The sequence below is a fragment of the Lathamus discolor genome, chromosome 3, assembly GCF_037157495.1.
Source record: "Lathamus discolor isolate bLatDis1 chromosome 3, bLatDis1.hap1, whole genome shotgun sequence".
NCBI lineage: Eukaryota > Metazoa > Chordata > Aves > Psittaciformes > Psittacidae > Lathamus > Lathamus discolor.
The window spans coordinates 97578233-97603414 of NC_088886.1; the positions used below are offsets into that span (position 1 = coordinate 97578233).

The window sequence follows — 25182 nt, forward strand, 5'->3', positions numbered from 1 at the left end:
GTTGTGGGTACTGAAAAAGCAGTAAGTTCTGATTGTGGGTTTCTCAGCGTTATAGGTAGAAGGTAAGAGGACTTCTTCAAACATCTTGAATGGCACAGAGCATAACTGTAGAAGTATATTTTCATTTGTTTTTTATGTGTATCATTTTACTGGAATTGCATCAAAATTTTGGGACTCTTATTTGGGAGGCCACATCTACTGGAGGCTGGTGGAGTTGGTCTGACAACGAAGGGGAAGAGCAGTTTTGGTAGGAGGCTTGCCAGGCTGGTCAAGAAAGCTTTAAACTAGATGTGTTGGGGGAGGGGGGCATCATTCCATCCCAACACTCCCAGTCAGTTGCCAGCACCTATAATAAATGCTTGGAGCAATGTAGAGATATTTCAGCTCCTCCAGCCAATGAGCCGTCTTCATTTGGAGCTTAGCTCAGATGTGTCTATACAAATGCCCGTAGTATGGGGAACAAACAAAAGGAATTAGAGATGTGTGCACGTTTATGGAGATATGATGTAATATGTATCACAGAAACATGATGGGATGGCTCAGATGACTGGAGTGCTGGAATGGAAGTTTACAGGCTCTTTAGAAAAGATAGGCCCTGCAGATGGGGAGGGGAAGTTGCAATTTATGTTAGGGATAGGCTGGAGAGTATGGAACTCTGTCTGGGGACAGGTGAGCAGTCAACAGAGAGTTTGTGGGTCACGGTTGAAGGGAGAACAGTGATGGGAGACATTACTGTGGGGATCTGTTACAGACTGCCTGATGAAGAGGACTCTGTGGATGAAGTGCTCTATAGACAGATAGGGACAGCCTCATGCTCGCAAGCCCTTGTCCTCATGGGGGACTTCAACCACCCTGATACCTGCTGGAGGGATGGTATGGCCTGGCACAAGCAATCCTGGAGGTTCCTCGGTTGTGTGGAAGACAACTTCCTTCTGCAAGTAATAGAGGAGCTGACAAGGAGAGGTGCCATGCTTGAGCTTGTGCTCACCACCAGGGAAGGGCTGGTTGGAAATGTGATGCTCCAGGGCAGCCTTGGTTGCAGCAATCATGAGATGGTCGAATTCAAGATCCTCAGGACAGTGGGAAGAGCGTGCAGCAAGCTCACTGCCTGGGACTTCAAGAGAGCAGACTTTGGCCTCTTCAGGAGCCTTCTTAGTAAGGTTCCATGGGATATAGCCCCAGAGGGCAGAGGGGCCCAAGACTGTTGGATGATGTTTAAGGGTCACCTGCTACAAGCTCAGGAGTGTTGTATCCCAACTAGAAGGAAGTGCAGCAGAAGGGCCAGGAGACTTCCTTGGATGGATAAGGAGCTGCTGAGGAAACTTCAAGGGAAAAAAGAGGCTTATAAAAGCTGGAAGCAAGGACAGGGGCCCTGGGAAGAGTACAGGGATGTTGTCTGGGAAGCTGGGGCCCAGGCTAGGAAAGCTAAGGCCCAGTTAGAATTAAACTTGGCTAGGGATGTTAAAGATAACAGGAAGGGATTCTGTAGGTACATAGTGAATAAAAGACAGACTAGGGACAACGTGGGCCCTCTCCAGAAGCCATCAGGAGAACTGGCTACCCTGCATTTGGAGGAGGCTGAGGTTCTTAATGACTTCTTTGCCTCGGTCTTCACTGGTAGAGGCTCTGACCACACCACCCAAGTCTTGGAAGGCAGACTCAGGGACTGAGAATGAAGACCCTAGGCCCACTGTAGGAGAGGGTCTGGCTCGAGACCATCTTAAGAACCTGAAGGTACACAAGTCCATGGGCCCTGATGAAATCCTTCCATGGGTCCTGAAGGAGCTGGCGAATGAAGTTGCTAAGCCACTGTCCGTCATATTTGAAAAATCATGGCAGTCAGGTGAAGTTCCCGACGACTGAAGAAGGGGAAAATGGATGACCCATGGAATTACAGACCAGTCAGCCTCACCTTTGTGCCTGGTAAAATCTTGGAGCACATTGTCCAGGAAGGCATGCTAAGGCACATGAAAAACAACAAGGTGCTTGGTGACAGCCAGCATGGCTTCACTAAGGAGAAATCCTGCTTGACCAATTTGGTGGCCTTCTATGATGGGGCTACGGAACTGATGGACAGGGGTAGAGCAGTTGATGTCATCTACCTGGACTTGTGCAAAGCGTTTGACACCGTCCCGCATGACATCCTTGTCTCTAAACTGGAGACACCTGCAGTACATTGATAACATTATTATGTGGGTGATACAGTGGAAGAAGTATTTGAGAAAGGGAGGAAAGCAATCCAAATCCTGCTGAAAACTGGTTTTGCCATAAAATGGAGTAAGGTCAAGGGACCTGCACAGGAGATTCAATTTTTGGGAACAAAATGGCAAGATGGACGTCGCCAGATCCCCACAGATGTGATCAACAAGATAACAGCAATGTCTCCACCAACTAATAAGAAAGAAACACAAGCTCTCTTGGGTGCTGTGGGGTTCTGAAGAATGCAGATCCCAAATTATAGTTTGATTGCAAGCCCTCTCTATCATGTGACCTGGAAGAAGAATGATTTTAAATGGGGCCCTGAGCAGCAACAAGCCTTTGAGCAAATTAAACGTGAGATAATTCATGCAGTAGCCCTTGGACCAGTCCGGACCTGGCCAGATATAAAAAATGTACTGTACACCGCAGTAGGGGAGAATGGTCCTACCTGGAGCCTCTGGCAGGAAGCTGCAGGGGAGACTCGAGGTTGACCGCTCAGCTTTTGGAGTCAGGGATAGAAAGGATCTGAGGCCAGCTACACCCCAACTGAGAAAGAGATACTGGCAGCCTATGAAGGGGTTCGAGCTGCTTCGGAAGTGATTGGCACTGAAGCACAGCTCCTCCTGGCACCCCGGTTGCCTGTGCTGGGCTGGATGTTCAAAGGCAGGGTCTCCTCTACACATCATGCAACTGATGCTACATGGAGTAAACGGGCTGCACTAATTACACAACGAGCTCGAACAGGAAATCCCAGTCATACAGGCATTCCAGAAGTCATCATGGACTGGCCAGAGGGCAAAGATTTTGGAATGTCACCAGAGGAGGAGGTGATGCGTGCTGAAGAGGCCCCACCATATAACAAACTGTCAGAAAGTGAAAAACAGTATGCCTTGTTTACTGATGGGTCCTGCCGTATTGTGGGAAAGCATCAGAGATGGAAGGCAGCCGTATGGAGTCCTCGAGGACAAGTTGCAGAAACTGCTGAAGGAGAGGGCGAATCGAGTCAGTTTGCCGAGGTGAAAGCCATCCAGCTGGCCCTGGACATTGCTGAACGAGAAAAGTGGCCGGTACTTTATCTCTACACTGACTCATGGATGGTGGCAAACGCCCTGTGGGGGTGGTTGCAGCAATGGAAGCAAAGCAACTGGCAACGCAGAGGTAAACCCATCTGGGCTGCTGCACTGTGGCAAGATATCGCTGCCCGGGTGCAGAACCTGGTGGTGAAGGTACGCCATGTAGATGCACCCAAGAGTCGGGCCACTGAGGAAACATAAAGATGAATTATTTTTGGCCCGGTGGGCCCATGACATTTCAGGCCATCAGGGCAGAGATGCAACATACAGATGGGCCTGTGAACAAGGGGTGGACTTAACAATGGACACTATTGCCCAGGTTATTCATGAGTGTGAAACATGTGCTGCAGTTAAACAAGCCAAACGGTTAAAGCTTCTTTGGTATGGAGGACGATGGCTGAAATACAAATTTGGGGAGGCCTGGCAGATTGACTATATCACACTCCCATCAACCCGCCAAGGCAAGCGCCATGTGCTTACCATGGTGGAAGCAAACACCGACTGACTGGAAACATACGCTGTGCCCCACACCACTGCCCGGAACACTGTCCTGGGCCTTGAGAAACAGATTTTATGGAGACACGGCACCCCAGAGAGAATTGAGTCAGACAATGGGACTCATTTCCGGAATAAACTTATAGACACTTGGGCCAAAGAGCATGGCATTGAGTGGGTATATCACATCCCCTACCATGCACCAGCCTCTGGGAAGATCGAACGGTACAATGGGCTGTTAAAAACCACACTGAGAGCAATGGGTGGGGGAACTTTCAAGCATTGGGATACACACTTACCAAAGGCCACCTGGTTGGTCAACACCAGAGGATCTGCCAACAGAGCTGGCCCAGCCCAGTCAGAACTTTTACATACTGTAGAGGGGGACTGAGTTCCTATGGTGCACATGAAGAATTCGCTGGGGAAGAAAGTCTGGGTTATTCCTGCTTCAGGTAAAGGCAACCCCACTCATGGTATTGCTTTTACTCAGGGACCCGGATGTACTTGGTGTGTAATGCAGGAAGATAGCAAAGTCCAATGTGTACCTCAAGGGGGTTTGATTTTAGGGGAAAACAGCCAATGAACTCAATTGTATGCTGTTGCCGGCTATGTAGCACTTTTATAACCCACCAACTAGATGTCTTCAGGTCACCAGCGACTGGCCCTAACTTCCCTCCGACCATCACCCCAACAAAGAATGAACTTTGATGAAACCGGCCTAGTTCTGCGGTATCATCATCAGGCAATGATCCAACACTGCATACAGCCTCTCCTGCTCTGAAAGACTGTTACAAGAGATAGAGCCTGACATCATCGACTGGATGAACTCAGCAACTTCATAGGGATTGGTCCATGCACTAAGGAATGATCTCTTTCTCTCTCTTTGTGTGTGTGTGTGTGGATGTGTATATACATATTATATGAGACAAGAGTGATGGTATATTGAAAATGTGGGATCTGAGCATGACGTGAATGGTATGGAGTAAGGGGTGGGTACTGTCCTGGGTTCAGCAGTAGCAGTCATTTTTTTCTCCTTCTTAGTAGCTGGTGCAGTGCTGTGTTTTTGATTTTCAGCCTGGGGACAGCGCTGATAACACCGATGGTTTTAGATGCTGCTCAGTAATGTTTACTCTGACCAAGGACTTTCTGAGCCTCATGCTCTGCCAGGGAGGAGGGGAAGCCGGGAGGAAGCAGAGACAGGACACCTGACCCAAACTAGCCAAAGGGGTATTCCATACCACAGCATGTCATGCTCACTATATAAACTGGGGGCAGTTACCCAGAAGGCCTAGATCACTGCTAGGGTCGGGCTGGGTATTGGTGGGTGGGTGGTGAGCAGTTGTATTCTCTTCCTTTGTTATTTCCCTTATTATTATTGTTGGTGGTAGCAGTAGTGGTTTTGTGTTATACCTTAGTTACTGGACTGTTCTTATCTCAACCCGTGGGAGTTACATTCTTTTGATTCTCCTCCCCATCCCTCCGGCAGAGGGGGGAGGAAGGAGGGAGGAGTGAGCTAGCAGCTGTGTGGTTCTGGGTTGCTGGCTGGGTTTAAACCGCGACAGACATCAATTTGGTAGATGGACCACTTGGTTGATAAAGAACTGGCTGGATGGTCGCATGCAAAGAGTCGTGGTCAGTGACACAGTGTCCAGCTGGAGACCAGTAACGAGTGGTGTCCCTCAGGGATCAGTGTTGGGACTGGTCTTGTTCAACATCGTTGTCGCTGACACGGACAGAGGGATTGTGTGTGGTCTCAGCAAGTTTGCCGATGGCACCAAGCTGTGTGGTCTGGTTGATACGCTGGAGGGAAGGGATGCCATCCAGAGGGACCTCGACACCCTTGTGAGGTGGGCAGATGAAAAAACTTATGAAGTTTAACCGTGCCAAGTGCAAGGTCCTACACCTGGGTCGGAGCAATCCCAGGCACAGCTACAGGTTGGGCAGAGAAGAGTTTCAAAGCAGCCCTGTGGAGAAGGACTTGGGGATGTTGGTCGATGAGAAACTTAACATGAGCCGGCAGCGTGTGCTCGCAGTCCAGAAAGCCAACCGTATCCTGGGCTGCATCAAAAGCAGCGTGACCAGCAGGTCGAAGGAGGTGATCCTGCCCCTCTACTCTCCTTTTGTGAGACCTCACCTGGAGTATTGTGTGCAGTTCTGGTGTCCTCATAAAAAGGGCATGGAACTGTTGGAACAAGTCCAGAGGAGGGCCACGAGGATCATCAGGGGACTGGAGCACCTCCCGTATGAAGACAGGCTGAGGAAGTTGGGGCTGTTCAGCCTGGAGAAGAGAAGGCTGTGTGGAGACCTCACAGCAGCCTTCCAGTACCTGAAGGGGGCCTTTAAGAATGTTGGGGAGGGACTCTTCTTTAGGGACTGTAGTGATAGGACAGGGGGTGATGGGTTCAAACTTAAACAGGGGAAGTTTAGATTGGATATAAGGAGGAAGTTCTTTACAGTAAGGGTGGTGAGGCACTGGAATGGGTTGCCCAGGGAAACTGAATGCTACATCCCTGGTGGTGTTCAAGGCCAGACTGGACAGAGCCTTGGGTGAGATGGTTTAGTGTGAGGTGTTGCTGCCCATGGCAGGGGTGTTGGAACTGGATGATCTTAAGGTCCTTTCCAACCCTAACTATTCTATGATTCTAAGATTCTAAAATACACATTTGTGGATAGCGTGGGTCGGTAATAGACTAATCTTTTCCTTTGCAGAACTGGTACTGAATAAAAGCATTTCAGTCACAGAGCATCGTTCCTTCCAGTTGGATGTTTTGGTAAATGACACAGAGTTTCATGGCCCAGAAAGATCGGTGATGCTTCATTTCAATGTCTCCATCCTCCCTGTCAGCATTCAGTTTCCAAACATGACCTACCAGTTCACAGTGAACAGAAATGCTGAACGCTTTGCACAAGTAAGAACTATGTAGATTATCCTTTCACTTCAGACAGATAGATCACTGAGACAAGATGTGCTGGAGCATTGGTTTTAGTGGTTTTCAGTAGAATCAATGAAAAATACGATATCAATATGATTGTTGCTGGATGCAGTGGATAGCAGGTAGACTGTACACTAGCTCTCTCATCAACAGAGGAGAAGCCACACATGGGAATAATGTGTGTTATAGACAGGAGGACTTGCAACCCTTAGGCATAAGTAACTGGAAAAATATCAAGGGCAAAAAAAAGAAATTTGGCCTTGCTGTTGGAGTCACAGCTTTACATATTGCAGTATGTTAATGGCTTTTCTCTAGATAATGGCTAGTTAGTAATTAATGTGTTTCCTAATTTAACCCTCATTTTAGCTTAATCACCACTATGGCCGTTAATAATGCCTTCCAGAAACACTTTCTAACAGGTTGACATTAATCAGGTGAAAATTACAATGTAATTTCTATGGAACATTAATAAGGAACTAGTTTAATGTAATTAATATTGTGAAAGTGAATGTTAAAAACATCAGTGATGAGCTGTTTTTTGAGACTTAGTGGAAAGTATACCTAAAAATGAAATAAAGTTATAAAATTGCCACTGTATTTGTAGCGGAGAGGAGGACTGAGACTAAAATATGATATGATCATCCCAGTTGCAGAGAAACCCAGTTCATTAGAAGACTTTTAAGGAAGAACTCAGTTTTATTTACCTTCAAGCCTCTGGCTAGTTGTAAAATTAAGAAGTAAGTTATATATATTGTGTGTTGTTACATTCAATCTGACGAAATGTGCTATGGCTTGATAACTCTTCAGAGTATGGAATGGGCCTTACACAACCAATAATAATGCCACTGCTTCATCAAGGGATATTTTGCCCACAGTCTGCACTGAATATACTAAATAAGAGAAGGATATTATTGGTGTGTTCACATAGTGGGCTCTTTACAAAAGGCTACTTCTTTGTATTATTTTGTGATGACCTGCAGCTTTTAAATTTGCAGTCTGTTAGAAACTTCAGCACATAATTCAGTGCTTTTTGTGCAGGTCACGATATTTTTGATGTTTTCTTTGGGTAATTTGTAGCACCAGATTGTGAAAGCTTTATTCTCAGTAGTGCAAAAAAAAAAAAAAGTCTCTTGCTTGGAGATAGGGTGAAACCAGTTGGTTTCCCCTTAAAAGAAATAATAGCATAGGTGCACAAGATACTTACAGCCTAGCTCTTAGGATCTAGAAATAGATTCCAACTGTATGTACGTCACAACATGACTGTAATTTTAAAAAGTGCAGAAACTTAACTGTTGGGTAGATACAAATATAGGTTCATTTATTGCAGTTTTTTGTGTGTGTATATATGTACATGTGCCCGCAAATTTTATATATAGGTATATGCGTCCCATAGTAATAAGAATTAATAAGTTCCAAATTAAATTTGGATAAACCGTGTTTATCTGTACATACTTTAGATTGCTTAAACACATTTGTTTGAAGTCTGGGGGTATGTAGTTTTCTAGTTCCAGAATGCAAAATAAAAAAAACAAACCAGCCAACCGTTTGACTTCTAAAGCTGCCCGTTTTGCTCTTGTCAGGGCAGTCAAACGTCTGAAAGGGAAACATCCGAAAGGGAATTTTAGTGTTTCTGGAAACAGTGGCGCTTCCCACTAACTGTGCAGTTTCACTGGGTGGCAGTAGTAGCAGGGAAAAATGTTTCAGGCAAGAACTCCAAGACTGTGGGAAGAGCTCTTTGTGCTGCCTGAACACAAATTCACAAAGAGTGTTAAGTGGTCTAATTCTTGACCAGGGAAATGCAAAACTCGTCCTGGCTCTAGAGATGGTGTTCTCAATCAGTTAAAGCGCCATCCACTTATTTCCAAGGCAAGGTTTGAATATATGGTGTGCTCGGCTTGGAGCACAAGTCAGTGTAAACAGCTTAGTCCCCAGCACTTCACATTATTGAAGTTGTCTGCATAATTGGCTGTGATGTGCCATGGCAGTGAGGAAAAGTACTAGGCCAGATTAGTATGAAGGCTGGACTGTCTCTTGCCCTAAGGAAAACACAGAGCATGAAGAAATGATTAACTGCTGAGCTGATGCCATTTGTCTATTTGAGCAGCTAAATGAATTGAATAACAGAAGCATGGCTTGCCCAGTGGCATTTAACTTATCAGAGGACTTAAAGCTCTATTGACATTTACTGAGACAAATGATGAATAACATTGGCTGAGATTTTCAGAAAGGTTATATGTCCAAATGTCTCCGGAATTCAGTGAAGAGGTACATTATCCTTATCCAGACTTTATTAAACTCTGGAGCTCAAAAGATGTTTTTTTCTGTTCCTATTTCTATGTTAACTATTTAGAGTCTTGCAACAAGCACCTTTGTAGGTTCCTGCTTTATATGTTGATCTTAATCCCTATTACCAGGCTATTCTTCATCATCCTTATGAGACAGAAGAACTTGCTGCTTCTGCCTTCTTTCCCTGGAGCTGTGCTCTGCTGCATCTGGGAGCTGTCTTGCCTCCAGAACCTGTGGTGCAAAGCAAAGTTTTGAGCTTGGGCTTTCCCTAATGGAGTTAGGCAAGAAGAGAAAGCCTATCTTTTGTTTAGAAATGTCTTGAGGAGAGCATTTTTAGCTTCTCTAATTATGCAGAGAAAGGAAAACTGGCCCTTATGCTCTCTGGAAGATTATCTGCTCTTCAGGGACCCCATATTTATGGGATCTTCTCCATCGCTTTTGCAGAAAATTTCTGTTCATCAAAAAGGTGCCTGGGAAAAGTAGTTCTGACAGAGCGGGCAGAAAGGGCAGTTTAGTCTATATCAAGGTTAATGCCACGGAACATTGTTATGTTCTTGTACTGCCTTAAAGAAATGCCATTTAAGCAATTGCAAAACACTGCCAGTTGCAATACAGCACCAAAATGAAGATGACATAGTTCTGGAAAGGACCTGTCTAGACCTTGTGTCTAGACAGAGTTTATGAACAGCTGAAGTCTTGTCTTCTTTTTCTTCCTGCCAGTCCAAGCATGCTGTGGAGAAGAGATGGCATGGAAGAAATGGCTTAGCTTCTGCTTGCTTTAATAGTCTTCCTGTGTTATCCTGCCAGAAAACAAGCAAGCAAACAAACAAACAAACAAACAACCCTAACAAAACCCCAGACCAACCAACCAACAAAACAAAACAAAAAACAAACCAGCAAAAAATGGTGCCAAATGACCAGTGAAGTGAATGGAACTATTTTATGACTAAGTACGTCTTCAAGGACTGCAGAAGCTTCCTCTTTGACTTTAAATAGTCCAGGTTCATAGGAAGAGATCATAGTATAATTTTTTTTCTTTTTTCTTTTTTTTTTTTTTTTCCCCCCCACTTTCTTTAATAAGAATGCCAAACCCAAGATCATAGAATGGTTTGGGTTGGAAAGGACCTTAAGAGCATCTGGTTCCAAGCCCCCTGCTATGGGCAGGGACGCCTCACATTAGACCATGTACAGATACGCTTTTACCAATGGTGGTGTTACTTAAAAATACATTTTAGCTGCAGCAGTTGAAAAGGATCCATCACCAACTTCCCTTCAATAACACTCCACCCTTCACATTGTGGCTTTCCATGCAAGAAAAGCCAGTGCCTCAGGGCCTGATCTGAATCCCACTCTTGTAAATGGAAAATCCAAAGTGAGCTTTGGATCAGTTCATATAGGAGCTGGACAGGAGATGATGGGACTTTACATTCCTATGCTTCTTAAATAAATTGTTTCAGACTGAAGAGTGTTCTAGGACAGATATTTTGGCAGGCAGAAGTTCAAATATGGCAAACCAGCATATTTCATTTTTAGATTAAAATGTTTTAGAAATTGCAGATGGAAAACAATGAAGTCCTTATTCCTTTTAAGGCTTCTGAGAACTCTGCTGGCCAAAAACTTTTTGACTGCAATATTATGAAAATTATGTATTAGCGGTTTCTGTCTTACTTGAAAAGAGTCTCAGCTTTGTTCACACTGAGCTCTTTGCTTTTTCAAGCAAGACCAAAGTGTTTCTCACTGATTAGCCTGGGACAGACCAGGGACTGAACTCAGACTTTCCCAAATCACAGGGTCTGGTTCTCACATAATACTGCTGACCAGATATCACTGGGTCTCTGGGTCAGGTCTTTTTGTATGTCCACTGCTAGCCTCAAGACAATGGTAATACTTTATTTCTCATTTTTACTGAGGGTAAATCACATTTGAAGCATTTACATACTGTGTTGTTAGTAAAGTATCAAATCTGTCATAAACCCAAGATAAATGCTGAACTCTGCCAGCTGTAATGTGCTTAATTGTCTTTCAGATGTTTTTGGGAAGCACAGAATATTTTTGATGTATAGTTGGTTTTGTTTGGTTTAGTTTGTTAGATTTTTCTTTCCTGTTGTCTGTGATTCCTTTTTTGGTGTTTGAGTCTAGATAGGAAAAATCTGCATTGAAAACTGTATGAAGTTCCGTGGTGTGAACATCTCCTACAAGTTACTGTCCCCCAACACAAGCTGCTATGCTGTCGGCATACTTCAAGGCCGAGAAGACAAATATGGAAGCCTTTATGTGAATGATTCCTCTGTGCTGCGCAGACCCGAATGCAAGGAAATACAATACACTATTCAAGCTACAGACAAGCAGAGCAGGAAACATACCAAAACCCTCCTCACTGTTTTATTGGAAGGAACTCGTAAGTACCTGAGTCAATTAGAACTATTTACTTATTCTTGAGTGTAACTGGTATTGGGTGATGCATTAGTAGGATAATCTACAAAGTGATGGCAGTAACAATGAAAATGAGTCTGAGCTGCAAAATACAGATCACAAAGTTTGATTTTTGAGTTTTGATTCAGACCTGCCTGTAGCAGATACCTGTTTGAAGAACTAATTCACAGGAAGGTGGTTTAATATGTACAATTCCTAATGTTCATGATGACATTTGATTTATAAGAATCTTTTTTGTGTGTTTGTGACCTTTATTTCAAGAAAAGGAAGGGAAAAGAAAGTGTTTTATATATGTATGAAACCACAAATCTCTGGCCTACGTATATTTATTCAATCATCTTTCTCTCCACTTCTCTCTTTGATTTTTCCTTTAAAAAAAACCAAAACCAACAACAACAAAAAGAACCACCACCACCAACAAAAAGAGTTTAACATTCATATAGGGCTTTGTTTTACTGAAAAGTTTGCAAGGGCAGAATGTTAGAGACATTCTGTAACAATCACATCAGAGGAGGACTACACTGGAAATAATAATTTCTCTCCAAACTATGTCACACTTTATGCAAAACCTTACAGTTCCACTTGATAATTGCTTCTCTGATTCTGTCACATCAGAACTCCTGTGACAAAAGCAGATGGCTTGAGGAGGAAGAAACAAAAGCCTGCAGTGGACATCTCTTTTTGCAAAAGCCTTATGCTGTCTGAAATCATACATTTCTAGCTGCTGGGCAGCTACTGCATTAGCCCAAGTACTAGGTATTTTTCCTTAATTAAAAGTTTTGTATGAAGCTATAAGTACCTATGGTCTCTGGGGTTTATTTTTATTAGCGTGTTACCACATTTCTACAGTTTTAGGCATTGACAGTGTGCTATTAAGTAAAGATGACTGCTGTCATGATCTTGCTGTTTATTTCACAGAAGAGAAAACCTGGATTTCTCTTTAACTGTTACCTAAGCTTACTAGGTGTTGGGACAGTGTTCAGTCTTTCACTTCTTTTTCCGTCTTTCTTTCCTTCCTATCTATCCCTAAAAATGGAATTTTCTTTCTGATTTGAGCTGACTTGCTTGTGTATTCACCTCCCTTGTACTGCAAACTCTTTTCCCAACAGTTTTAAAAAAAGAGGAGGACTGTCCTGACTCTTGTGCTGTGAGTAAGCATCATGCTGAATGTGAAGAGTGTGGTGGCCTGGGGGTGCTAACTGGAAGATGCCAGTGGAGACAGGGGAGTGGAAAAGGTACATTTCTGTTGTGTGAAATCAAGCTTCTGTTTAGTTGTAATTGTGCATTTGACTTCTATAGATACAGAATGATTTATTCTGGCTGGACAAGATGATACAGTAAACGACACAGAAGTTGAGGCTAAAAATATTAATCACAATACCCAAATTGAGAATCATAGAATGGTTGGGACTGGAAGGATCATCTAGCTCCAACCCCCCTGCCATGGGCAGCAACACCTCACACTAAACCATCCCACACAAGGCTTCGTGCAACCTGGCCTTGAACACCGCCAGGGATGGAGCATTCACAGCTTTCCTGGGCAGCCCATTCCAGTGCCTCACCACCCTTACAGTAAAGAATTTTTTCCTTATATCCAATATAAACTTCCCCTGCTTAAGTTTTAACCCATTACCCCTTGTCCTATCACTACAGTCCCTAAAAGAGAGTCCTTCCCCAGCATCCTTATAAGCCCCCTTCAGATACTGGAAGGCTGCTTTGAGGTCTCCACGCAACCTTCTCTTCAGGCTGAACAGCCCCAACTTTCGTAGCCTCTCTTCATACAGGAGGTGCTCCAGCCTCATAGCCCTTCTCTGGACCTTCTCCAGCAGTTCCATGTCCTTCTTATGTTGAGGACATCAGAATTGCACACAGTACTCCAGGTGGGGTCTCGCAAAGGCAGAGGGGCAGGGTCACCTCCTTTGACATATATGAAGAAGAAGTAAAAGGACCTTAAGTTGGAATAGTAATTCTTGATCTTGTCACTGGTGATGTTGAACGCAGGTAGTGAATGGGATTTGCAGCAGTGTAAATGGAACAGATGACTTATAGCTCACAAGGTAATCTCTGCAGCCATGACTTGAGCTTGGAACATAGCAAACATAAGCCTGTGAGCAGGTATGCCCCAGCAGACAGTTAGTGAGCACAGAAGCAGTGTCTCTGTTGTCTCTGTTTTCTGTAGTCTGTAGCACAGATCTGACAGGTGAGAGAGCTCGATTCTTCCAGAGCAGTGCTTCTGTGGTGATGGTTTATCCTTTCAAACTGCATGAATATCACAAATTCTCTTTGACTATTTGTAACCGTCATGTTCAATTACATGTGAAATTGGGCAGACATCCCTAGTTGTGAAAGCAACTCTTCAGTCTCAAAATGGTCAACTACTGCTTTTTCAAGTAATGCTCACTGTAACTGCAAGTGACATGCCCAGAGGATTGTTGAAAGCAGAAGACATAGTAAAAAACAGATTTCTTCCAGTTGCTTTTAGTGGTTGTCTTGCCTGTTACTTTAGCAGGTGATATTTATATTTATAGATGTTTATTTAAGAAAAAAAAGTACCCCGTGTGTCAAGGTGCACTGAGAACATGGAATAAGCTTTCCTTCAAAGCCTTTGGTATTTGTGCAGCTGTATATTTCTGTGTTAACAGGGATCACAACAAACTATTCCACGTGCACTCCGAGTATCAAGACTTGTCCGGATGGCATCTGTGATGTGATTGAGAGCAAAGATCCAGCTGTGTGTCCCCAAGACTGCACAAGTATGGAAATGTTTTAGGATGGGCTTTTCTATGCCACTGCTGATCACTGTTCAAGTTACGATTTCCTGATGACACATTCTTTTACAAGCTCCACATATTTAGTACCTCTGCATTATCATGCCTGCATTTCAATCATACAAGAGAGTTAAAGTTATGGAGACTAATCTTGTTCTTTTTTAAGCCAGTCAGCCAGCACCTATTGGCTGACAGTAATGGCAAGATAATGTTTTCTCAGTAATTCTCATTCCTCTCCCCTGTTAATTTGCAGGTAGTGTTTGTTAGTGGAGGTGTTTGCTGAAACAGGTATAGGTGCTAGGCAAGTTAAATGCCCTGTTTCCAAACTTTAGCACAATATGATAGAAACCATGCCTTTTGAACTGCAATTTAAATAAGTAAGAAAAAAAAATCCATTTATAATACATGTGATCACAGAGGATCATGTGGGGACATGCACCTGGCCTTATTTGACAGGTGACTATCAAAATGATCCGATGCCTTATCTATTTCATGATACAGGCAGATTCATATAAGCAGCATTTATGAAGGAAGAACTGAAAAGCATTTGTTTTTTTTTCTTGAGCATGTGTTTCTACATTGCACTCATATACCTGCTTGTACCTGCAAGCTTGCAAATCACCGTGAAGATACAAAGGTCAGAAAAACAGTGTATTGCACTTGAGCAATTTCAGTCTTTCATGAGATTGTAATTTTTAAGTGGATCTTTTTATCTACTGGTATCTAATTCAGGAATAAATACATAGATGTTTCTTAAATAATTCTTATGTCTCTGACATCGTGTTCTCCAAGTTTACATTTTAAAATTGAGTCTTAGAGGAATTAGCATTTATTTACAGGCTAAGACTTATGATCTTCTATAAAAGGAATTAATAAAGAGGCATATTTGTATTTTTTACATGAAAAATGGGACTGTGTATTGTAAATGACTCATTGCAAAGATAATTGATTAGAGTGCATAAAAACAATCCTGTGAGTGGCAGAAATGCTTGAAGTGAATGGAGGTAACTTATCCAATCATCTGAAAAGAATTCTTTATTGGTAATTACTGGAATCAGTTATCATTCCAAAAGTCGAAATATTTGTGCCAGAGGCTGCAAAGCTGAAACATGCAATGTGGAACATACGCAGCATCAGATATTTTGCTCAACAGAAGCCTGAAAGAAATAGTGTCTTATTAGATAATAGAAGCAGGCAACTAAGACAAACTTTTAAGATGTTATATATGCCTTTTTAATGCCTGAGTTTGATAATATTATTCATGATTTAATGCAATTCTGAACCTGGGCTGGTGTCCAAAAGCAGTACGTTTACAGACAAAGAAATCAGTGTGTTTTAGGAACTTAGAGGTATAGGAGTACCATTATATCAGTTTTTACTGGCAGGGGACATTACTTTAGGATTGGCAAGAAATAAATAGGAAGCCCCAAATGTGTTTAGATCAAGGATATTCTTTAAGTACAGACAGTTGCTAAAATACTTTCTGTCATTATGGTGGCTGTGTACTGGAGTCCCAAATTTTCTTCCTCACACTAGCACTATGAATATTATATTCAAGGGCACTCAGCTGAAACAACTGGTGCTGTGACTGTGCCTAACAAATAGAGGCAACCTAATTGCATTCTAAGCAAGAGACTTTCTTGTAGGAAGTGGCTGCTTCTGAGCTGATTGCAGTGGGTGAATCTGGTTGCACATTCATAAATGATTGGTCTTTGTAGGTTACTCTGAACTTTGGCTTTCTGATAATGGAAAAGACCCATAGTGCCTAGGCTTCTATCTTGCTTTGTAGGTCTTTGTTTTCGGTGGTAGTCAGATGGTGTCTTTGGTTTTGTCCAAAAACCCATGTTCTTAACTTTCTGAATTTCTGGAGTGTCTGTGTGATGTAGGATAGAGCCACATTTTAGCTTTTTCCAAATGACCGTGAAGCAGGGAAAGCTCTTTCCCACCACAGGGCAAGGGAAGCAGCTGATGATTTCAACAAGAGCATGTGAAGTGCCACACAATTCAAAGCGATATTTTGGGATTTCCTTACCAGCAGTGCATTGGTGAAAATTACATTTTTGGGTCACTGGAATGCATATAGGAAGTTTCATTTTTCTGGTACACACCTGCAGTGACAATGTACTCATTTCCTTGCTGTGTAAAACCCCTTTGTCTTCAAATACTTTGCTCAAGAACAGTTTAGATAGGACCTGCTCATCCCCTGCTTCCCCTTTCTCAGGCCGTCAAACATAGGCAGATATAGATAAATGCATAATATTTTTCTGAGGCTAATGGAAGTTTTACTTCATCAACTCTTCACAATAGAGAAAGTTAGCTGGTGGCGGGATATTCAAGAATTTTTGGGAATGCCGACTCTTCCTCAAACAAGTGTCAGCTCAGAGCAGTGACTCAGAAGAGTCTCTTCCAGGATTAACCAGCTGAGCTGCATACAATTTGGTAGGTGTGGCGTCTCTAGAAAGATGATCAAAATCTATTTTGCTTAAATACTCCAGTCCCCATTACACTCCTTCTAAAAAAGGATATTTGCCTTTATGTTGCCAAAAACTATCCTTTTCTTCAATTCATGTTCCACATCTAAAGAATGTAAAAGAGAGTCGTTCACTGTACTCTTGGCTTAGATGTGATGGAGGAAAATGAGTTAAAATAAAACCAAGACTATATTGAAAAAAACTCATTCGTCTTTTGAATCCCTTTATAGTTTAGCCAGTTTTTCTAAAAGGCAGCTAAACTTGCAGAACTTGATTGATTTCTGTCTATAAATGCTGTTTGTGATTAAAGGCAGTTTCTAAATAAAAAGTGTCACAATTAATAGTAATTTTTGCAATAAATGCAGAAAAAAGTTATTTAATTGGAAACACGGTTGCATTTATTTTGCTTAAAGAACTCCTGCTTGAAATCAAGAGCAGTTCTGCATAAGTTTCTGCGCTTTTTCCTTAAAATTAAACATTGCCTTTTCAGATAATGGAAGATTTATTTTTTCTCATTTACACTCGGCACTTACTCTTAATGCTTTTGCTAGACTATCCCATGGCATTTTACAGATGTGATTAAGTATTGTTATCTCCGTTTGACAATGAAACAAATGATTTCTAGAACAGTATGCTGACTTTTCCAAGGTAAGAAGAAATTGGCATCAGAACCAGGAACAGAACTGAAGTCTGTAGACTGCTGGTCTAAACCACTGGACATCATCTCAGGAGTGAAAAAATACCAGAGGCAATGGTGGAGACAAACTAGAATAAGTAGACTAGAGAAGATATTTTAGGGAGAATTTTAAAATGCAAGATGACCTCACTGATACAGAACAATAATGTTTTATGAGGGAACTGAGTCAGGACAGCCATGAGATGATTGAGGTAGATGTTTGGCATTAAGTATGGGGGTTCTGTATAAAGTTTCAAGGGGCATGTGAAATTAGGCAAGTAACCCAACTACGCAATGCAAAGGGTCAACTATTATATTTTTATTATAGATAAATTTTGATCCAGAGTCTTCCATAGTGGGAATAGCTGCTAATAAGGGCTAATGTTCAAGCAGTCCAAGGTCCCCTTATTCCAGAATTTAGACTGTTCCTTAATTCTTAGGATTCCCCATCTTTATCAATGCACTGTGCTGTGTCCTGTCAAATTTCAAATGCAGACTAAGATAAACCCATGGGAAACTTTTCTTTTCCCCTTTAACTATATGTCAGAATCTTAGGTTGTGTCTGTGTTTGATTAGATGGAAACATTATTGGTGGTCATGGGAAAGGCATTGGAAATCTTGGAATTAAGTCAGGACATGGCATTTGTTACTGCTTCCCAAGACAGAACTGTTACTGTGAGAAAGATGATATCAAGGGTAAGTCTAAACATTATTTGCTGTTCTTATACTGATCTTTCCTTTGTTTGTATTTACCAATGATTGAAACTTGTGGGCATGTTAATAAGCATTGTCTTTGGTCAGAGACTGCTAATACAAAATTACTTAAGAACCAGCAACTTGACTTCTACTATGGAGCCTGAAAATTTCCATAGGGGGTTATATCTAGCTTTGGTTAAAGATTCTTTTTTAGCCATTACTATGTGACAAACAGGTCGATCGTCCTTTCATTTCCAGCAGCATTCGCGTTTCAGTGAGACAAACCTGCTATTTGCAAAGACAGCTAGGAGAATTAGAATAAAGACTTCCAACTACTTTCAAGTAATTCTAGCTTCCTAATCATTTCTGAAAATCTTGACTTCAAAATGTCAGAGGTAACCAGCGCCCATTGTGTTACGAGGAGGAGTGGATTACTTTTTTCATTGACCTTTGTTTAAACAGAAAAACTCTATGCAGTTGTTTGAAACAGATTGATGAGGATTTAAAAATGTTTTTTTTTAATTTTTTTATTACTAATAAACATAAATTATTTTGCATTGCTAAAACCAAATTGTTTAGAATATATCTTGATTTGCTTTTTTGAGTAAATTTTCTATAGGCATAAGACAAAGAAAATAAAGTTCATTGCTGTATTTTTTTCTTCTTTTTTTTTCTCTATTTTTTTGCTCCCTGTTCTAGAAGGATATTGGTCTGTTTCCATTAATTTCCACTTATTTCTGAGGTACAGCTTGCAGATGTAGCTAAATTAATTGTTTATCTGAAGTCAGGAGTATCTGATTAGCAAAGGACAGTATTTTGTATCTCTCACTTTCTTTGGGAAGTGACCTCCTAGGGATGCTGTCCAGGTACCCTTAAAGAAACTTAGCTTCCAAAGACACTAAAGTGCTTCTGTAAAAGGGGAGGTAGTAAATGGCAAGGAAAAAAAAAAGCTTAGTACTTTAGAAGCAGTTGCAGCATTAGGCAGTGTTTTTCAGAAACAATTACTTAGTTAAATACAAAGTGGAAATATTCTGTCATTGTATAATCTAAAAAGATGAAGAGAAATATTCTGTAATAGTTAATAATTGACATACATAATAAATTAAATTTATATTTGAAGGCTTTATTTGATGAGTTGAATGACCCTAACAAACTGTTGTCAGCAAGCAAAATTCAGTCATAGGTCTTCGAGTGGTGTTAGAAGATGAATACGTAGTAAGCTGGGTCTTAAAGAAGAGTGGCAGAAGTAGCCTACATCTGTGAAGATGCAGAACACGGGATAAAGCTAGCTATCCTTACATTTACACAGACAGGCAAACACCTGCTGGTGTCCAAAATAATAATGAAAAAAAAAATTGGTAAGTTTTTCCTCTAGGTTTTTAAATGATTTTGAGTTACGTTTCTGTCACACCTGCGTGCATTATATGCACTGACTAATCAGAAGAAGGAAACAAGAAAAGTTCTGAGATGCTCTTCTTGATCCACAGAGCCACTATGTGATGATGTATGCAAGACTGTGATAGCAGGAGCAGTGCTACTCTCCTTCATCATCTCTGTGCTGCTTTCTTCCTATTTCATCCATCGTTACCACAAGAATTCTCCGAAGCCACCTATTGCTTCTGCAGAAATGACATTCCGGCGCCCAGCCCAGTCCTACCCCATCAGTTATTCTTCTACTAATGTCCGCCGGCCTTCTTTAGATTCTATGGAGAACCAGGTGTCTGTAGACACCTTTAAAATACCAGTAAGTCTGATTTCATTTAGCATGGTTTCTTTTGATGTCTTTTTCCTAAAGAATGCTGCTTATGCATGCAGAAAATGTTTCAGAAATGCAAATGCCTAACTCAGCTAAATTGGGAATCAGGTGTACAGGCAGGAAACTGAAGATACTTGATGAGTAATTGAATAGACCATATAATTTACTCTATAAGGCTAGTATATTCTTACACGTTTGTTATGTTTTAATATATAGTAATATCTTAGCTCTGATTTGAGCCAGTGTTTTTTTCTAAACGTAACTCTGCATTTGACACTAGTGGCGTTTTACTTTAACATTGTCCAATTAGTACTAATAATCATCAGCTTCATAGTCTCTGTGATAAGCCGTAGTACTGCAACAAGGCTACGTTTACAACAGAATTAAAAATCCTGCTGAGATGCGTTCGATCTGTTCCTGATTTCTGATATACAGACTGTAGGTGTCAGTTGGAGTGGTATTTTTACCCACATTTGAAGTTTTTTTTACCCTTCAGACTATCATACCCTTAATCTAGTTTCCTCTGTGTTGGATCACATACTATCCAGGATGCCTGCCAGCTGGTAGAGAAATACTGCCACTTTATATGACATGTAGCAACATCAAATCTATATGAATTTTAGATAGTGAAGTCTTCACAGACCTTGTGCTCAGTTTGCTTTAATTTCTTATCTGGTTTGTACATCTCTCACCATTTTGCAACTGTAAGGCTTAATAACACTAATTTCATAAGAGGAGGATTATTGTCTCTGATGAATTCTTAAGGGGAAGCCTTATTCTGTGAGTAAAACTGATTTACTTCTCTGTGAAGTCCAAAGTCATATAATCGTAGTTACTCTGAAAGCAAGCGTTTATACTGTATCACTTCATTTTTCATGTGTACCCAATTTTTCAGACCTGCAAATATAATCCATTATCCATAGACTACATGTGCAGCCTGTTTTGAAGGAGAGGTTTTCAAGGTAATGGGAAACTCTTGCAAAATACCTAGAGTTTCAGAAGCTTTTATCAGAGTGCACTGAGACTGATAAAAAGAACTGCCAAACATTGTACATTGAAGTGTACTTATTTCTAAAGAGTGGTCTCCTAGTGAACTTTAATGCTTTGAGTGTAGCTAGCCATTCCTTTTCTTGCTTCATCTTATAAGGTTCCTTTTCTCTCCTGCAGGAAGATCCAAAGTGGGAATTTCCTCGGAAGAACCTAGTTTTGGGCAAGACTCTTGGAGAAGGAGAATTTGGAAAGGTTGTCAAGGCAACAGCATTCCGACTCAAGGGAAGAGCTGGTTATACCACTGTAGCCGTGAAAATGTTAAAAGGTACCTTTCCATCTGGGTCTGAAATTATTTGAAAACCTTTTGTTGTAACCTCTGAATGGATTTTAAGAGGGGCTAGCATTAAAGTAAATGTTAGCTAAAACCAGCCAGTACTGCAGGCTGTATTTCTTCCAGCATTCTGTTATATGCTGGCAGATTTCTGACAGTTAAGAGCTAGCACCACATTGATCTAGGTAATTTCCACAAGTAATTGTAATTTGTGATGTTCAGGGAGCCTCTGTCTTAACATAGCAAATGCACTTAATTTTGTTTGGCATTGATGGAAATACTGCGAGGCTTTGTTACAGCTTCCTGACTGGTCTTTTTTGTTTTCTCTACCCAGTTTTCTTTGACAGAGCTTTTAAAATAAATCATGTTGTAATCACATCAAGAGACAGAACAGACTTATTAAGTTACTTATCAGTTTGAGAATTCCATCTACTTTATGATTTGCTTTTTAATTACTGCCAAACTGGCATGAATAGACCAGTGCTGTCTCCTGGTGTCTTCAGTTTTCCCTAAGACTCTAAAGCTGAGGAAAACAAAGTATGCCTAGATAATGTTAAGATGATAACATGAGGCCTTGAGCTCAAACCATTCGCTGCTGCTTATAAGTAAAAACATGTCATTATAAGAAAATATTATACTACTTATTACTATTTGTATTATATGTAATTAAAAAAATAGGGAAAAAAAACCCTAAGAAAATTACATCCGTTGCTACTTGAGAGCAAAGATGAGGTATGCCTCATTGTGTTACCGAATAAATAAATGCATTAAGCGCATGTTTGCATTGCAGAATGTTCAGTGGAGAATAGGTCATATAGAGGAAGTCTAAAAACTGTTTTTCAAAAGACTAGCTGTTACTTGTCAAGTAATGACCTGTAAGCAAATATCAATAGAATTGTCATAGTTATTATTTAATTTCATATATATTTGTGCATTCAGTGTCGCTGGTTTTTCTAGCACATTTTTACCAGCAACATGTGACTGACTTAAGATTCCAAGACATTCAGTTTTCCCTAGCTATTATGAAGGAAAAAATTGACAGAATTGATAACGTGAAGGAGTAATCCTTTATTTTAAGCACCTGATTTTAATAAATTGATCTGACATTTACAGTAATACTTCAGGTTCTAATGAATTCCTTTGTAACACAAATTACATTGCAGATAGTCACCTGAAATTCCATTTCCCTACTCGACTGCAGAGAACAGTTGTCATTCTGCAAATATTCATCTGTTGTTATTGGTTTAACTTTACTGTTAACACATGACAACTGAAGTATGAGAAACGCTGCATTAGTCCACTGTGGTCTTTATAATACTGTCAGGAAGTATAAAAGACATTTACTTTGGATCGGGCCAACATCACCCATTCTTTCCCTATAACAGATGCAAAGGGGGTAATTTGTCCAAGTATTAGGGACTCTGTGCTGACCTATCTTTAAAAGGGGATGGTGTGTATACCAGTGTGTTAATGGAGAAAGCCTCTTGCTTATTGTATGAAGGGTATCTCCTGTCTGAGCTGTGCAGATGGACACAATCTGTGGGTAAGAACAGACCAGGGTAGAACTCTCCCTACATTGTCAACTTGGTGCTGTGCACTGGGGAGGGAACCAAAAGCAGTAATAGCTGAGCCAAAATAGCCTCAGAGCTATGAATGGATGTGAAGGAACAGAGGCATATTTTTTTTCAGACCATTATGACTGCTTTTCTCATATGAATTAAATCTGATCTAATGCATGATGTGAATGCCCTCATTACAATAAAATTAAAGGGGAAAACAAAAAATAATCCATCATAGACATGATTCACAATTTTTAAAAAAAAGGGGCATAAGGCTTCAGAGCTAATTGTCTCAATTTGTGCACTGTTGAAGTTAGTTTTTCCAGCAGACAAACAAAAAACAGGACTTTCTCACAGGCATTAAGTTGATGTTGTTCATTTTTGGTTTAGATAAATACATATTTTTCTGTAGTGTTTATCAGTAGTGAGAGAACATCTGATATTGCACTCCCTGGGATGAAAGACTCTGAAGTCCGAGTGGAGGTTCAGACTATAAGATAACACATACAAACATATACCACTGATACAAACATACAGTAGAACAGAAAATAAAAAATACCATGACCAGGGATAACTATTAGCAAACATATTTTAAATAGATATGTAAATAAAGCCTTTGGTGGTTACAGCCTTTATGCAAAAACATGCAATACGGTACCGAAGAGCAGAAGCTGAGCTTGTAGCCTTAAGTAAAGGTGAACACATATTTGTCAGATGCCCAGTAATAATACTCTAGGAACTGTCTGGCATGTTCTGTGTGTCAGAGAGATTAAGGATAAGCTAGAAAAAGGGTTATTTCTGACCTGTGGTGTCTTTATAACTAGGGATCTGCTTCAAGCCTTTGTGCATTCTAAGAGGAAGCTTGTTAGTCAGAAGAATTCTGCAAAAACATAAGGCTTGAAAGGCTAAGAAACCCTATAGGGGTAGTATGTTGTCACATGATTCCCACTGACACCAGAGAAGACTCCTTACATGTCTCCCAGTAAAATCAATCTGAACTGTACCTGAGCTTTAGAACTCTAAATCTGGATGTGTGCTACAAGTGTAAGCCAATAGATTAGTGGATTTTTACATTGTCAGAAAATGTATTTTTGTCTTTTTTGTTTGATCAACATAAAATCTTGGGTTTCAGATGTTTCTGAAGGTTCACCTGCACTAATTCACCCTAAAAAGTTCCTTTAAAGCACTAGAAAAGGTCTGTAACAATTTCCTGGCATCTGCAAGACATTACAAACTCTGGTCGATTTTTGGCTGACCTACTGGTTCTATCATCAATTGTATCAGGGGAGAGTAACAATCCTTAGAGCAGGTTTCCAAGCCAGAACAGCAGCAGTCCTATTGACTTTGTTCTGATCTGAATGACTGTAGCACAGTGGAGGTGGGAAAATTTCTTTCCTGTGGGGAAGCACAGAGTTTTCCAGACTCTTGCTTATTCCAGGATAAACAGTTGATCTCATACTTCAGATGGTACATAGAAAACTCTTGAGTAATGCTTTCCTAACCACAACTGTGTTTCGACACTTTCTGCAGAAAATGCTTCCCAGAGTGAGCTGCGAGATCTGCTTTCGGAGTTCAACCTTTTGAAACAGGTGAACCATCCTCATGTCATCAAACTGTATGGAGCCTGCAGTCAAGATGGTAAATATTGGAAACTCTTTATTAAGATGAATTAAAAAATAGTTCATTGATGGGTTTGGACCACTGCTTAATATTTGCTGAGTACCTTTTAAATTTGCTGCTGGCTGAAAAAATGAGGACTATATAAGAAAAGTGGTATTTGAAGGGAAGAGGAAATGCTAATTCACTGTAAGCATTCTTCCTGTGGTTTTCTTCAATACATGTTTTGATTTAAATTTAACCAATCTACTACCGATTCTCTTCGAATGTATAGTTTCATATTATGTTGATGCTCATTCAGTGTTTTTAAACGTGGATAATATATAAAGTTTGAGTTTTCATTATTGTTGTTGTTATTCACACTAAACCAATGCTTTGATGCCTGATCCAGGGAGTGAGATCTCTTTTTGGGAAAAAAAAAATAACCCCACAATCAGTCAAACAAAAGATAACTACAGATCCTTTTGTTAAAATATAGATGGAAGGTTAGATTGATACTCAGTTTTCCTCCTCTGTCACAAAACTGTTGTCTGCCTCTTGTAAAATAGTTGCTAAAAGCTACAGTCATTGAAAGGTATGTTTTAAGGGGGGGGAAGTTTCAGATTCGTGTATTATAAACTGCCAGTGAAGCCAATTTTGATTGTTTTGCATAGGAACTGATATGAATAATTTGTGTTCATTTTAAATGAAGTTGCATGGCAACATCCTCTTCCTTTTGCATCTGTAATTATGCAGCCTAAAATCACAGTCTGCATGTTGCAACCCTGTGCAAAGGCCTGCCACCTTTGCCCCCCCAGTTCTGAAAGTGTCACTTTCAGTTGAGAACAGAGAATATAATTCAGGACTGAGTCATCTCTGAGTCTTAGTAAGGTAATGAACCAGTGGGGCGGGATTTATTT

At 40.8% G+C, this 25182-nt stretch overlaps 1 protein-coding gene across 2 annotated transcripts in view; it reads left to right on the forward strand.

Annotated features, from left to right (window-relative positions):
• Positions 1-25182, forward strand: part of RET (ret proto-oncogene) — a 96030-nt gene that overhangs the window by 52300 nt on the left and 18548 nt on the right. For both annotated transcript variants that reach the window (XM_065670745.1, XM_065670744.1), the window contains 8 exons: positions 6477-6676; positions 11126-11384; positions 12529-12654; positions 14062-14172; positions 17911-18030; positions 19518-19774; positions 20954-21101; positions 24197-24304. In XM_065670745.1, coding sequence (XP_065526817.1) covers positions 6477-6676; positions 11126-11384; positions 12529-12654; positions 14062-14172; positions 17911-18030; positions 19518-19774; positions 20954-21101; positions 24197-24304 — 1329 coding nt within the window. The remainder of the gene's footprint in view (positions 1-6476; positions 6677-11125; positions 11385-12528; positions 12655-14061; positions 14173-17910; positions 18031-19517; positions 19775-20953; positions 21102-24196; positions 24305-25182) is intronic.